Source organism: Parasteatoda tepidariorum, chromosome 3, assembly GCF_043381705.1.
Source record: "Parasteatoda tepidariorum isolate YZ-2023 chromosome 3, CAS_Ptep_4.0, whole genome shotgun sequence".
In the NCBI taxonomy this organism is placed as follows: Eukaryota; Metazoa; Arthropoda; class Arachnida; order Araneae; family Theridiidae; genus Parasteatoda; species Parasteatoda tepidariorum.
Window position 1 is genome coordinate 50,760,369 of NC_092206.1, and position 16,039 is coordinate 50,776,407.

Sequence of the window (16,039 nt, forward strand, 5' to 3'; positions counted from 1 at the left end):
TAGGAACGCACCATAAAACAAAATCCCTCTATTTACGCTTTTAACTCCATTTGTGCTTCTATTTTCATATTTTCTAATCTGGCAATCTTATTACGAAAATATTTTAAATTATTCTTAAACGATTCCGATACATATAAGTTCATTTGAATTCGCTACTCGCTTTATAGATTTCGTTTTGGGTCTTTTCCTGTTTTTCTTTAAATTTTATTTTCTTTTTTTTTTTGCGTGACATATTTTTTCAATGATATCAATAGATTTGCTCAGTTTCCCTCCGCAGATGATGTCTAATTTTATATTCGAGCCCGGTTCTTGCACTGATTGTTACAGTTATATGTCCCCAGTCAAAAATAAAATTTAAAAAAAATGGCCTTAACTTATTATTGCACAAGTCCCTCAGTTACTTAATATGCCTCCATATGATTTGTCAGTAATTTGCCCCACATTGTATTGGAAATCAACTACGGCCTTCCCCTTTTCTTTCACACAAATGGTGTACGAATTATACCTTATTTTGTAGTTTAGAAAAGGAACGTGGGTTATTAAATATTTGTTAACATTGTAATATTTTGGCGGAATTTCTGAAAATGGGCATAGCAGGATGACTACAAATAGATATGATGAACCAACCAGACATTGTAACACCTATGAGAACTGAAAAAGTTCAACAACTAAAAATAATTCAATAGTTACAACGTATCTTAATGGACTCGAAAAGAAATGTCAAAAGATTATTAGCCGGAAAACCAGGATCAATAAATATAGAGTTAAGACTTAGAACTAGATGAAAGGTAGGAATTGAAGAGGACCTGAAATTAACTACATGAAAAAGGAAACCGACAGAAAAGAATGGTTAAAAAAACTTTAACGTAGGTCAGGGCTCTACAAGCGTTATATCGTCAACATGATCAGAATAATATTATAATGGCGTATACACACACTGGTCAATGAATTAAAAATCTGTAAAAAAAATATTATTTTCCCTGGAATTAAATGATCTGGTGGTAATATTGTGCGGGGCATTTTTTGCTGGCATGGAAATGATGTCTTGATGTTTCACAAGGGAAAAAGAGAAGCCACGCAATACCATATTGACAGATCAAGTAATGTAACATTCTTAGTCCGAAGATGACGAATACTTCATGGACAATAATGCGTGCACATAGTGCCAGAAGCGTTCAAAATCAATCTGACTTTCAACACATTCTCTTCTCACAGCAAAGCTTAGATCTCACCAATAGAAAATGCTCGGATCGTGTTGGCAAGGTACATTACACAACTATCTTCTCTTCCATCCTATTTACAGGACCTTAATGTCTGCGTAATCAAAGCATGGTATTTTCTGGACGTAAAACGCACTCTAGAAACTTGTAGAATAGAAGCCCGCATGAATTTAAGCTGCACAGAAAGAGGTCTAATAAGATATTAATCTAAGGTTTCGAATTCATTGGCCATTTGATGTATTTAAGCGAGACTTTCGTTGTATATGGTTATTTTGAACATCATTTCCAGATTCTCAAAGTTCATTTAGCGAGCGACATTAATAAAATGAAATTCAACTTACCGCCAAAACAGAAAAGATGCAACGAGGACAGCAACAAGGACGACGGACGAACAGACAGCGATGATGGGCAAAGATGGAAACGAGGCCCTATTGTAGTGAGCTCCCATTGGGCCCCCTTCTAATTGACAGTAGAATTCGTTTCCAGAACACACAGAACCTAGAGATGGAGGCGGAGGTGGTGGCGGGACCAGAAAATGCACAGGGGCCCAGTCGTCTTCAAAAGGGCCCCAGTCGTCTAACGACGAGAGCTCTTCATCGCCTGCCATCACCTGAGAGACCTAACAATTCTTTTACATGCATTTTCTACTGACCTGGAAAAAGACAAAAATACATAATTAATAATCAGACACTTTTAAAAATAACATATGTTACGACTAGCACAATACAAATAAAAAGTACAATACAAAAACATTAAAAAAACAAAAGAATTTCTAAGTAAGGCATAGCGTTTATAAAGGGGACAATTTTTTTTTCCTAATCTGAAAAATAATCGTAAAAAACTTATCATTTTTATTCCTTCAGGACCGGGATGACATACCATGGCGGGAACACGTGATTTTCCCTTCACGGTTCCCGTTACCACAAATGAAACGAGCCTTTCTAACTCCAGCGGCTCGTAGTCTCAATTCGGTAATCTCGCATCACATCCGTTATTAGTACCTATAAACTAGGATCGTACGGGCTTGGGGAAGTGCTTCTTTCGCCTTCGATCGATCTTGAAGAGGTTAAATGCACATATAATAGATATTACTTTTGTATTTTTAATCATTTTAAGCATATAAAATAATTTTAATGCTAAAAGCAATTAGAGTCAAGACGGAAAACATCAAATTCTGTTTGATTGCAGTAAAAAACAGAGGAGTTGAATCAATATTATTAGATATGCCTCCGAGTTTCACCCGGCAAACCTAATTGGTTTCGACATTTTCCATCCCTCTTTCCTCACTAGTGACTGCACAGATTTCGGCAGTCTTTTCTTTCTTCCTTCCTGAAGTATTTATTTGTGAACCTTAATGTGCCAGTTCCGCTAAGCTCGTAATTACTTTACCTAGCTAATTTGCACATTAACTATGGCGATCCGTTAAAAGACGGAAGCAAGACTTTTACGCAATTTAGTTGCACATTAAAAGGTCTCCGTATCGTTAAAGTTCAAAAGTTTGTTTCTCTTTCTATATATCAACGTTTATTGTTTAATTGTATTGACTTGAATCTTTAAATACCGAAAAATAAGTAAACTACTTAATTGTAATTATATTTTAAACCATTTCATTCCCTGTATTACATTTTTCAAAGTTATTGATGATTGATTATGGTCAACTAATGTGTTGATTGTTTTATTGTAGTACATAATTTGAGTTTTTTAGATAGAGGAAAAATAAGTAACATAAGTTAAACGACAAAAAATTAAATGGGGAGGCCAGATCAGAATGGACCACAAAAAGAGTTTTTAATGCCAGACCAGTTGGCACACGAAAAGGGGGCAGACCGAATTGAGATGGATAGATGGCCTAGAGAAAGACCTTTTGGTCTTAAAAACTAAAAATTGGCAATCACTAGCAAAAAAAAGCCTGGAAAAAAACTTCTTGAGAAGACCAAGGCCCACCCTGGGCTGTCGAACGATTGATAATGATGAAGTAACATAAGTTAATTTAAGTGTACAGAAACTTTAGTGTTTCAGTAAAGATCTTATATTCTCTTTAACTAACGGAAGTAGCTTAATTTTAAATTAATTATTTTATGGCGAAAAGTCATAAAGCAAAACAATACCAGGAAAAATGTCAGCATCATTTAATCTCGTTTATAAAATGTATATAAGGGCTGTTAAAATCAAAGCATAATTACGAACAGGCACAGATAATTTCACGTCAGATTTAAAAACTAACGAACTACGCCACTGACGCATGTCACTTTAAATACTTTTTCAACATCCTTAACGAAGTGACACATTCAGATGACAAAATGTTTTTATCTTTTAAAACAAAGTTAGATTTTGAAGACAGAATGAAAAGCGATGAGGAAAAAGAAAAAAAAAGAGGGGCAGATGAAAATAAGAAGATACCGGTAGATCTTTATCTTTTTAAAAATAATAGTGACAGTCTGAGAACTCACCAAATCTTCGGCAATGTTTCATCTGTCTAGAAACATAAGCTATATATTCTCTTTAGTTGAACAAGGTTTCAATTTTGGTTGTTGTAATTCATTTGTCCAAACATTTTAAATATATCACTAATGACAGCAAAATAGAATTATTTTTATAAAAGCACAATCTCATGAGATTTGAGACAATGTGAAAGGTTTAGAAAGGTAAGTTGAACAAGGTTTCAACTTTGGTTGTTGTAATTCATTTGTCCAAACATTTTAAATATATCACTAATGACAACAAAATAGAATTATTTTTGTAAAAGCACAATCTCTTGAGATTTGAGACAATGTGAAAGGTTTATTTTATTTATTTTTATTTTCTTGAAGAAATAATAATCAGTACGAACTTTTGTTTCCAAATAAAATATCATACACCAAACGCACTTTTTGCTTATGTTGCTCAATAGTATTTTGTAAGTTGTGTCAACTTCAAAAGGTAATTTAATATGATTTTATAGAAAAAAAATCTGATAATTTTATTACAGGGTTCGTTGATTTAAATCAGCTTGATTTAAATCATGATTTAAATCAAATGATTTTTTTTTTTTAAATCATTGATATAAATCAACTATTTTTTTTTACCTATATATATTGATTTTAAAAGTTAAACAGTGTTTCAAATTTTTGATACTTTTATTATTTTCTTTTCTTAGCATTAAAATTTAGTTTAAATAAATTGCTGCATTAATTAATTTTAGTTAATGAAATTACTTTCTTTCTTGGTGTGTGTTAAATTCCAACACATTTGAATTTACATTTTTAAAAATCTTTTGATTCTTGAAATTGAAAGTATAGATTAAAGTAAACATTTAATGCTGTCTTAATATGGACTTGCATAGCTGTAGAAAGTAATTAATAAACATAAATTTTTTTCAAAAAATAATACAAATAATGTTAATCAAAATTCTACCTTTTGAATGAAAAAGCGTGAATTAAATATGTATGGATATATGTAATATAAATATGTAATGTTTATTAAGAAGCTTGAGGTTATATTAAAAAGAAATTACCCTAATATGCCAAAAACAGAAGAAGAAAAAAAAGGGGCTGATGAATTCAGATGTTTTTTTCCTAATATAGTGTCATTCTTCCCTTTCAAACTCTTTCAAAGTCTGTTTGTTGCAGTAGGGTTATTAACTGGTATTTTTTTCGCATAATATGTTTACAGTATCTTTGACATTATCTGATTTTCTATAAAGAAATTTTGTGAAAAAAAATTCCAATGAATACATAGATTTTCTAATTTTTTTTTTAGCTTAACTTATCTATTTTGATATAGAATTAAAAATGAATATTTTAATATAAAAATATATAGATTAAATATTTATTTATTTTTTGATGAATGACTACATTTATAAACACAGTCTGCTACATTTATTTTGTCATTTTAAAAATCAAGAGAAAAAAAAAGAAATCACAATTTTAAATTAAAGTTATGGTTTGCTAACTGAAACTTTGTTTTAATAGTTAAAGTGCAGGGGTCTGTCCAAGCCAAATTTACTACCGTTTAACGGTACCTTTACAAATTCAACTTTAGGAAAAATGATAGAATAATCACACAAAATACTTTTTCTTAAAATTTTATTTTTGTGTCTCGTAAGAAACGATAAATCCATATTTTTACTATATTTGTGTTGATTTTTTAATATAATTTTTAATTTTCACAAAATAGGTACCTCTCAGAAAAACCCAGACAGACCCCTGAAGTATTCTTTAAATTCTCTATTTCATCTAGTCTTTAAATTTTAATCATGCATTTGTTTCAAAATGGTTGCTATGCATTCAAAGCCATGTATTATAATGAAAAATTATTTTAGTTAGAGCTTCTAAAATATTGTTACAATATAGTTTTAATATTAAGTTAATTTGATTAAACATTTATAATTTTTTTTAATCATAAATTAAAGTTCTTACAGTGTATTTGAATAAAAATCAAAAAAATCTGATTTAAATCAAAAAAATCCGATTTAAATCAAAAAAATCTGATTCTTTTGATTTTTTTAAAAAAAAAAATCAAAAAAATCACGAACTCTGTTTTTATAAGAAATATTCATAATTCATCATATACTCTTCCATTTTTCACCTGCCTTGAGACATTGACTACATTTTCTTTACTAGATTAAACGCTTCATTCGTTTTAAAAATAAACAAATTGGAAATAACAGTCTACATGTTTCAAGCGCTCAAAATCAGGCACCCACATTCAAGACGTGATTGAGAAGAAACAAAAGTAGTTAGCAAAAAGTAAAGTTTAAAAAGTAGTTAAAACTCATTAGTTGACGAAAGCTTATTAGTGACAGTAAAATAAAGTTATAAAAACACAATTTCTGGAGATTTCAAACAATTTTATTTTATTTAATTTCTTGAAAAAATAATGATATGAACTTTAGTTTTCAAGTAAAATATCGCATGCCAAACACACTTTTTTATTATTAACTTAAGTTGCTTAGTGGTATTTTGTAAGTTGTGTCAACTTCAAAAGCTAATTTAATGTATTTTTAAAGGAAAAAAAATCTGATATTTTTTAAGAAAATATTCAAATTCATTGTATCCTCTTCAACTTTTCACCAGTTGGGAAATGTAACCTACGTTATTTTTAGTTGAAGAAAGCTTTATCATTGACAAGGTTGATCATTAGAGACAGAAAAAATAGAGGTAAGTTATAATATCGCTATCTTTCGAAATTTGTGACAAAATGAAAGGTTAAATATTTAATCTCTTGGAAAACTTTTAACTTTAGTATATGAATAAAATGTTAAACGAAGGTTCAAGTTCATTTTTCATAATTTAAATAGCTGTAAACATTTGCAGGCTTAAAAAATTTTACACAAGTCGTAAATTTTTAGAGTTCAACTATAAGGTTCCATAACTATTTATCGGTACAACTTTAAACTTTTTACATAAAGTTATATATTATTAGGTACCAATAACATAAAGTTATAACTTTTAACAAAGTTATAGCCATAAAGTAAGAAACCATGAAATGAAAATCTGAAAATCCACACGATTCTGATCATTTTCTTTTCTTTTTTAATTTCATGTTAGATTTTTTTTAAAGTTTTTTTACTATTACTTTTATCTATTAAATCGCATCTTTTAGTCCGAATAAATTATATAATTGCAATAATCACAATTATTCAGGATAAATGCTTGAGTAATTTACTACTTAAGCACATTTTATGCCGAAATAAGAATTTAACATATTGAGTGCATTTAACTCAACATAGGAATGAAGAAATTTTTTTTCTCCTATCACGCAAAAAGAACATTACCCTACGCGAATTTCCAGGAAATATTTTTCAGGATTCTTCTACGTTATTATAAGATCTGCTCGGTAAACAGTTTCTAGTGAAGAAGTTTACTTTTTACTAATAAGAAAACTTCTTTTTCGATTCGAAACTAATTATCCAAACAGGTTAGGTGAATCTGTTTTTGATTACTTGGTAGAACAACATTTTGCTGAAAATATTGAGAAAATTATACACCTTTTACGAAAGTAATAGAATTATTTTTTGTAAGAATCAAAAGTAAAAAACTAGCATCTAAATTTATAAATTTATAACTAGGTATTTATTATGAATCTTAGAGCGAATATAATTTCCGAGAATTAACAAAGTGCTGAGAATTTAAATTGTCAGCCATTAACTATAGGAAGCGGCCACTTAAAAATTTGCGCATTCAGTCCATTGAAATAGGGAGTATAAGGCGATTAAACGGCCCAAACAGAAATTACAAAGGTGAAAGAGGTATAATTTGCTGCAGTACAGAGTCCGACTCGAATCTGCGTGGAAATTTCTAATGAATCGATTTTCCATGCCATTAAAACATAGAATTTGCAAGCATATATTTATTTGCAAGTATATATAGGTGATGCGATTTGATAAAATAAGACTTAAAAAATCAGGGATCTGTTTAGAAGAAATTTGGGTCCGTTAACGGATCCTTCACAAAATATCTTTTCATAAAAACGGACCCTTCACAAAATATTATAACTTAAAAATGGACACTTCACAAAATAATTTATCTTTTAATCGGACCCTTCACAAATTTGTTTATTATCATTATTGTTTTGTTAATCGAATTAACCTTTCCCAAGAAGGGGGGGGGGAAGAAAGACAGATGTAAACGAACTAAATTTTGTCTTCGGCAGACGCTTCTTCCTTTATTCGTCCGAAATGAATATTTTGCGTTCAGCAGTATAGGCTAAATGCCAAATATTTATATGTTGCATCGCTAATTTAGTAGCTGCAATTGCTGTTTATTTTTTAAAATTTAATTTTTTTAACTATAATTTTACAGTGTTGAGCGTAATCTTGTATGTCTTTACAATTACTGTATGCTTAATTTGTATTTTATAAAATTGCTCTAACAGAGAAGTTGCAAGCGAAAAGTGCGATATCTGATAAAGTAAGACTTAAATCTGAAAGTGGTGAATGAAAATTTCATATTCCTTTAAAAGTGCTAGTGTACTAAATTTCCCATGCCAATCAGAAAAGCTGAAGTGCTATAATTTACAAGATAAAGTAAGATACTAATGTATGGGTCAAATATAATTGTTGGAAAAATTATTTTTTCCCCTGAAAAAAAAGGTGTACAGACATGAAAAAAGAAGTGTCTTGCACACAATAGGGAAGTTGCAAGCTGTTGGAAATCATTATTTACTGTTTCTTACAAACTGCCAGCATGAAGCTGAGGTGGCTGAGGGGATAGAGCACTCACTTCCCACAATGAGGTGCACAAGGTTCAAATTCCAACGATAGCTGGTTGATACGAATTATGCTTCCGGCTCCACAGTGCTGACGCTAAATATCCTCAGTGGTAGACGGATCATGGGGTAGAATCCTTTTGCCGTCGGGTCAACCGTGGGAAGTTTTAGTGATTTTCCTCTCCATTTAATACAAATGCAGGTTAGTTCCATCAAAAAGTCCTCTACGAAGGCCTTATCTTCTGGGTTGGGTTCAAAATTACAAGGCAACGGATCGGAATGAACATTGATAGTAATTAACTCAAAATTGGGTCGGTTGTTCGGTATAAAAAATAATTCCTGCATGCCAAGTTATTATTCTGTTAAATGCCCAAACTGAGAAACTGAAATGCTAAAATAAAACTCGAATCCGTGCCTGGAATAAAAGTTGCTTGCGAATAAAATTTTCACTTAAAAAACAAACAAAAAAAAGGGTACAACATGCCGGAAGCTGTGAAGTTGCAAGCGCTGAAGTGCAACATTTGATGGAAGACTCAAATCTGCGAATGGAGTGAAAAATTGCTTGAAAATCAAACCCATATATTTTTTTTAAAAGGTTTTGTGTGCATAGCTCAAGTAAATTAGAGAAATCGCTATCACAAAAGTAACGAAATTCGGTGTGAGAATTATCTGCTAAGACGCTGAAAATCCCATGGCGATATGGCAGTATTAAAATCATCTTCTTACAGTAATTAAAAGTCGTAAACATTGTCTAACAAACAATATGTATTACAAATAGTAAATATTCGAGTGTAGTTTTGATACGAATTACAAGTTTTTATGTTCACACTTTTATTTGCTTTGAAATCGAAATTTAAAGCGATTAAGATTCTAGAATTTATTTAAGTCTTAAAAAAGTTTAATATTTTTTGTGGTATATAAAAGGCCATTGGTGAATACTAATAAATTATTTGCATATCTATCAAAGCTTTATCATTAATCAATACAAGGTCAACCACATTTTCACAGTAGGAAATCATATAGTTTATAATAGAAGAAATATATACTGTAAAATTACTTTACCTCATAATAATGTAATTTTGCTGTCAAACAGTCTAAAAACAATAACTCAAACAAGATTGAAACTAAAATTCTTTCAGCAGGATTTATTTAAAGCGTCTATAAATTATTAGGTTTAAATTGAAACAGAAAACAACATCTTTAAAATAACCTAAGGTAAAACGGCTACATAGGCTGCCCTTAAAATAAAGGCATACCATAAATAAACATGTTTTGCAATAAATTGCTTACCAGTCAATTTTAACTACCGAGAATTTAAATTAAAAGTTTAAGACAATTAAAATTTGAAAAGCATTTATTTCTCTCAACGAATTTCTTTGAGCATTTTAACTTTCCAAAACTTATTGATCCAACAGCATTAAAACAAGGGGAAAAAAATGGAGACAGATCAGAAATAAATAATAAGTAGCATCGCTAAACAAAACACGTTTTTATCTCGGGAAATGCTCCGACCTCGAACTTTCAATGATTTAAGGGTCGAACGCGATGAAATAAATTAAATATAAAAAAATAATAATAAAATAAAGTAGCATGATTTGTGACCTATTTTACAGGGTAAAACTGCACAGTAGCAGACAGTCACTTATCATCGCCAATGGTACGCTTTTTTGAATTACGTTTTGAGCATTTCACATTACGCAGAGCTTTAAAAAAAAACGATGAACAAAAGAGATGATTTTGAAATGATTTGTAATGCAAAATTATATACCTTCCGAGCATTGTTTTGCAGCCAAAAGCAGCAAATGTACAAATCAATAAAAGCTCACTTAAGCTTAAGATAAATTATTAGTACTGCTTTAAAAGACGCTATAAAGACACATACGTCATAGAAGGCCGTATTTTATTCCTAAGATATTTATTTCTTGAGATAAGTAAATGATGTCCCTATTATTTTTCCATTTTTTAGACATAAAACCTTTTTAGACACTTATTTTTTAAAAAAATGCAAAAATAAATTTGAAAAAATAATTTTTTTAATTATAATGAAGGAAATTTTTTTTCCCATATGTAAACACGGGCTACTCTAAATGAAAGTTTTTAAACGGACTATTAGCCTTTGGGGCATGGAACCTGCGCACTGTTATAAAGGAACAACCTAAACTGTAGGTTATGAGCAATATGTAGTTATAAAAATCATTCTAAGAATTGAATAATACTTTAAAATAGACTAAAAATGAATTTAGGAGAAAAAAAAATATTTATTTCATATAAAAATAGGACATTTGCGTCATTCCACAATATTTGACTAGTAAACAGAACATTGACTTTTTGTTAATACAACATTATTATTAAAAAAAAAGACATAATTAACATTTTTTACATAATAATCCAGCTGAAGGGATACAAAATATATTGAAAACAATTGAAATTTTTTTCTTTGTCTTTCCATTTTATTTTATAACCGGTGTTGAACAGAGGACCTAATTCTGAGCTTAAGCCTTTTAATACTCAACTTCGTAGCCTTGTAGTTTTGATCTCAACCCAGAAGACAAAGGAACTCCTGGGTAGAGAATTGGGATAAACTAGTTTTCGTGGAGGATTTTTGGATGGAATTAACTTGCATTTGCGTTACACGGAGAGGAAAACCACGGAAAGCCTCCCATGGTTAGCGCAACGACCAGGGGATTCTAACCATGAGTTGTCTGCCACTGAGGATATTTTATGTCAGCGCAGTGGTCAGTGCTTGTATTTTGAAAAAAAAATCAGAAATATTTTAAAGACTGTGATAAGTTCCTTACGTAACACAAATAATTATCTTGCATTAATTAATGGCACAACTTTTCAAAAAATTGATTTCTAAGTTAATTTATAAAATTTATATTTCTGTGTCTAGCCATTGAAAATGATTTAAACTTTCAAGACAAAATCCAAATTTGCGGAGCAGTTAAAATTTTTGATGTTACGTAGGAAAAATTTCAATAATTTAAAAAAAAATTATTGACTCAACTAAAAAGAAATTTTTAAACAATGAAAAGGCTTTTTCTGTTGAAACAATTGGTAAGCACCATGAAAGATGAAGTGTACAAAAGTAATTGACGCTTGTTAAATCTGTTGAACATTCTGATGGTGAGGCTATCAGTTCAGAGTCTGATCTCGTCATCTATAAAGCGTCAAAATTTAGTGGATTAAGACGTATACTGAGTATATTTCTGAAAATTTTTTGATTTTGCAGCACCTTTATTTCAAGGGCTTTTAAGCTTAAAAAATTTTGCACATTTTTCAAAATAATTGTATTAAATATTTATATAGCAATTCTTAGTCAAATTATTTAAATCATAAGAAGAAAAAAAACAGGATACTTCAGTAATTTTAGTATAACTCTACGCACATCCCACAAGAAAACTCAATTATAAATCTAATTCCAAAGTATTAAGTAGAACGAGCGATGGACGAAAAAAAAAAGGTTCGCCACCAAACTTTTAAATGAACTCAGTACTGAACAGCTTCGCAAGAGAATTAATTTTAACAAATCCAATTATCTTCATCGCGGAGAAATCTGGTTAAATTTCTACCGCAGAAAATAGTTATGCTTTAACTCAAGAAGAGAGACAAAGCGTCAAACTTACAAAAGAATAACTTTTTGGTAGTGTCGAACGAAAGAAGAGAGGAGGAAAATTAAAAAAAAAACTGGTTATACAGATACTCCAAGAAACACAACTTCTATACCTGGCTTTGTTCATGAACTAACAACCAAAAAGTCCTTCCGCCTATACTTCATTTTCCGGAACTTTAATATTATGCTAATTAGCCCCAACGAAGGGTTCTATTCAAAATATCAACTTCAATAGCACTAGGCCTCTCCTGCAAAGTGAATAAAAAGGAATTTCACGTTCATCGTTCCAAATGGATGATTTTGTACCCCTTTTGTGGACTTTTCGAGCCTTTTTCCCCCCCATACACGCGTCAAGAACTCTAGCCGAACACCATTGTCATCGATAATGATACTTTTCCGAACCGTTGCCATTTGAAATCTTGAAATTATAAAAACGGATTTAATATGAGGGAAGAGATAATTAAATGATGAGACGGGGTCACAATGCACTCGATAAGATGATATGAGTGAACACTTTTCTTTTTTGTTACTCCTTTTTTTTGTGAATTTTTATTAATGTCAAGAGTAAAGTTATCTCAAGTGCAAGAAACTAACACTTTCGAATAATAAGGCTTTGAAAAATGATTTCCATGGAAATTAGAATTAAAAAAATAATAAAATAAAATTGTAAGGAATTGTAAATCAATTAATTTAATGAGAAAGTGGAATTAAAAAGTGGAACTTTATGGTTATACATGGTTATACAACTTTTCTATTTTAGAAGCGATTGCTTCGAGTTAGCTTACAGCTATTGAGTAAGGCGTGGCCAAAGGGTAAGGATAAATCATGCGTAGACCGAAGAAATATAAGGTGTATTTTTTATATATATAAATAAATGAAGAATTGAAATTTTTAAAAAAAAATTAGTTTAAGAAAAATTTATTTAATTTAAATGGGATTAAATATACTATGGTTCAATTAAACAAAAGCTGAAATCGGTTGACTGGAGCCAAAATTAACATGGTTAATAATTCAAATTAAAGAAATTAAGCGATGAAAGGAAAATAGATTTTTCAGGAAACTCAAGGTTGTGGTTGTGGAAGCCCGCCTACAATTTCTCGAGGGGGTAAAAATATATTGATAATAATTAAAATTTTACTACGTAAATATAATTAAAACATTACTAGAAGACATAAAATAAACTATAAAGAGAAGGAATAATAATAAAGAGAATATAAAGTGACGTAATAAAAATATAAAAGAACATAAAGAGAAAAAATTACACAAAAGGAAAGGAACAAAACTGGTAAGCGGAACATGCAGAACGATGATAAAAGAACCACAAAAATAAAGTATATCTTTTAAATTTAATCTCTTATTCAACATCAAAGTGATCATAACCTTATGTCTAGAAAATTGCAATGCATTTTTTCTACAATAAGTGGCTTATAAGTGACTTCAATTTACATAGATTGTAAAATTATAGAGCAACTCCAGCAAAAATCCACATTAAACAATACATTATTTTCTATAGCAGAAATATTAAAAATTGCTTTTCAAATTTCGCGAGACAAACAAATTCTTACAAAAACGAATCATACCTAATTATGTTAAACAAAATAATATTTTAGTGGGTAAAAAGAAGAAGAAAAAAAAAACAGATTCGAAAATGGAGCTTTTTGGAATGGTTTTCAAAGTTTATACTTTCTTTTTCTACAAGGGAAAAAATTATAGCATTTTAAGACCCTCTAGGAATAACAAATAATTGTTGAGCAATAGTTGTTAAAAATTTGAAAACTAATTTTTAATAAATGGCCTGTAACAAAGATGAAATATTCGCGTTTACCAATAAAACAATCCCAACGAAGAAAAAAGGATAAGAACATCGAGGATATTTGAAAATTATTACATTTCAAGACACTTTAAGAACAATAAATATTTTTAAGCAAAAATTGTTAAAAAATTAAAAAACTAATTTTTAACAAATGGTCTGTGACAAACGTAATGTCGAAATTCGCGATTTTACGAATAAAACAATCCAATCCCGAAGAAAACAAAGGATAAAGACAGGGAGGATAAAGGATACCAAGTTAAGAATCGTCAGAATGTATTTCAAAGGTCGCTATGGAAAACCAAAACGTTCCAAAAGACAAATATCGTAAAAATATTCGATTTAAGCAATATTTCAACAAAAGGAGAAAATAATCACTTAATTTTCTCAATCGTAGAATTACAGAAGAAAATAGTCACTTAATTTTGTCAATCGTAAAATTGCAGAAGAATAAAACCAATGAAGAGAGACAGAATTGCCACTAAAAAGAAAATGGTTCGAAACTGGCCATGGCAGATATCTCTTTTATTAGGAGAAGTGGCGGCTTAATCAAACAATTATACCATCACGTAAGCGGTTTAATTTTGGACGCATACTTTGTCTACCTTGAATTATAAATCAAGCCTTAATGGGCAAGGACATATTAAAATAATTCTACCACTCGAAATTAATGAAAAGGTGGGGAAGTAGCCACCCTTAATTCGCCGGAAGGCTCAGAGTCAGCGGGGCTGAAAATTTCCCTGTGTCACACATTCTTAAAACTGTGGAGAACTTTTGTCGACTTCAAAAGTTTTCGTGAAAGTTCAGAAAGGCCTATGTCTGAAGTGACTGCGAATTAATCACGCTGCAATTGCTAAAGTAGATTAATAAGTTAAGTATATACACGATTCGTTGAGAAGAAGCAGAAAGGAGGAGCTATTTATTAAGACTTTCAGAGCAAAAGCTGTAAAAATAGACGTTTTCTAACAGAAAGATACTGTTGAAAATAATTTGATACATGAATAGACTCATTTGTGGTGAAGAAAGAATTATTTTGACATTCTGTCACGTTTTTAAAAAGCTATGATGTATGTCTTACAGAATAATTTTATTTCAGATAGAATTATTTTTAACTGCGACTTTAGGGAAACGATTTTTTTTTTTTAAAAAAAATTGTTTTTCACGTGCAGGAGCTAAGATTGATAAGAGTTGTCTAATGAAAACTGTGTATATAACTTTTTTTTATCTCGCCTTTGTCAATATTACATTTGAGTTTTTTTTGGCTTTAGAATACATTAGAACATTTAATTTTTCTGAGAACATGAGTTCATTTTTTTTACAATAAGCATATCCATGTCGAAAAAATAAAAATGGAGTTTCAATGAGATATTTTTTGTTAAAAGAAGCATATTAAAAGGAATCATTTTTAATCAGATTTGTAATTTTGTCCGAAAGAAAAATATTTCTTCTAGAACACAGGAAAAAACTGAAAATAAAAACGGAAGAAACTGGACAAAATGGAAGAAACTAGAAGAAATTGAAAAAAAGATCTTTATATCATGTTATTTAAGAATCGATTTCAGTAATCATACTTAACAATATACTTTTATTAAAAAAAATTTAATTATGATACTATAACATTTCGATATATAGTTATAAAGTTTTAGTGCACTCATTTACGTAAAATATTGAAGGGATATAGTTATTTTAATTCCTGAAGAAATTCATGACATTTGTTTCCATATTCAGTTGTTACTTTTTAGTTTTCACACATTTAAAAATGATATATTTAATAGCTTGAAAATTAATGCTATTATTAAATCTAGGTTGTATTTATAAATTGTTTAAAAAATTGTTTTAATATTTTTTTTCCTTTTTCCTTTTGAAAAATATTTTTCTCTATCTCTCTTACTTGGGTTGAAAGAAAAATAAGAACAGTAATTTTTCAAAATTAAATTATATGAATTTCACATCTTAAAATATGCAAAATTAATTGAAGGATTAAAAGAATAGATAAAATAAGGAGCTTTCTTTTAAAACATTATAGAACCAAAAAATAATTAGGGAAAAATAATTTATATTTTTAATGACATCCAAACAAATAAAATGTAATTACAATCTTGCACAATACAAAAATTCAGTTTCGATGTTTTTTAAAACTGTAAGCAAAACAAAAATGAGGGGAAAAAATAGATAATCCGAACATTTAACATACGTTATCGTAAAATT

General features: G+C 29.7%; 1 protein-coding gene across 1 annotated transcript in view; it reads right to left on the reverse strand.

Annotated features, from left to right (window-relative positions):
• Positions 1–16,039, reverse strand: part of LOC107440268 (uncharacterized) — a 145,357-nt gene that overhangs the window by 65,417 nt on the left and 63,901 nt on the right. The window contains exon 2 of the mRNA XM_016053147.3: positions 1,562–1,872. Coding sequence (XP_015908633.1) covers positions 1,562–1,827 — 266 coding nt within the window. The 5' untranslated portion in view covers positions 1,828–1,872. The remainder of the gene's footprint in view (positions 1–1,561; positions 1,873–16,039) is intronic.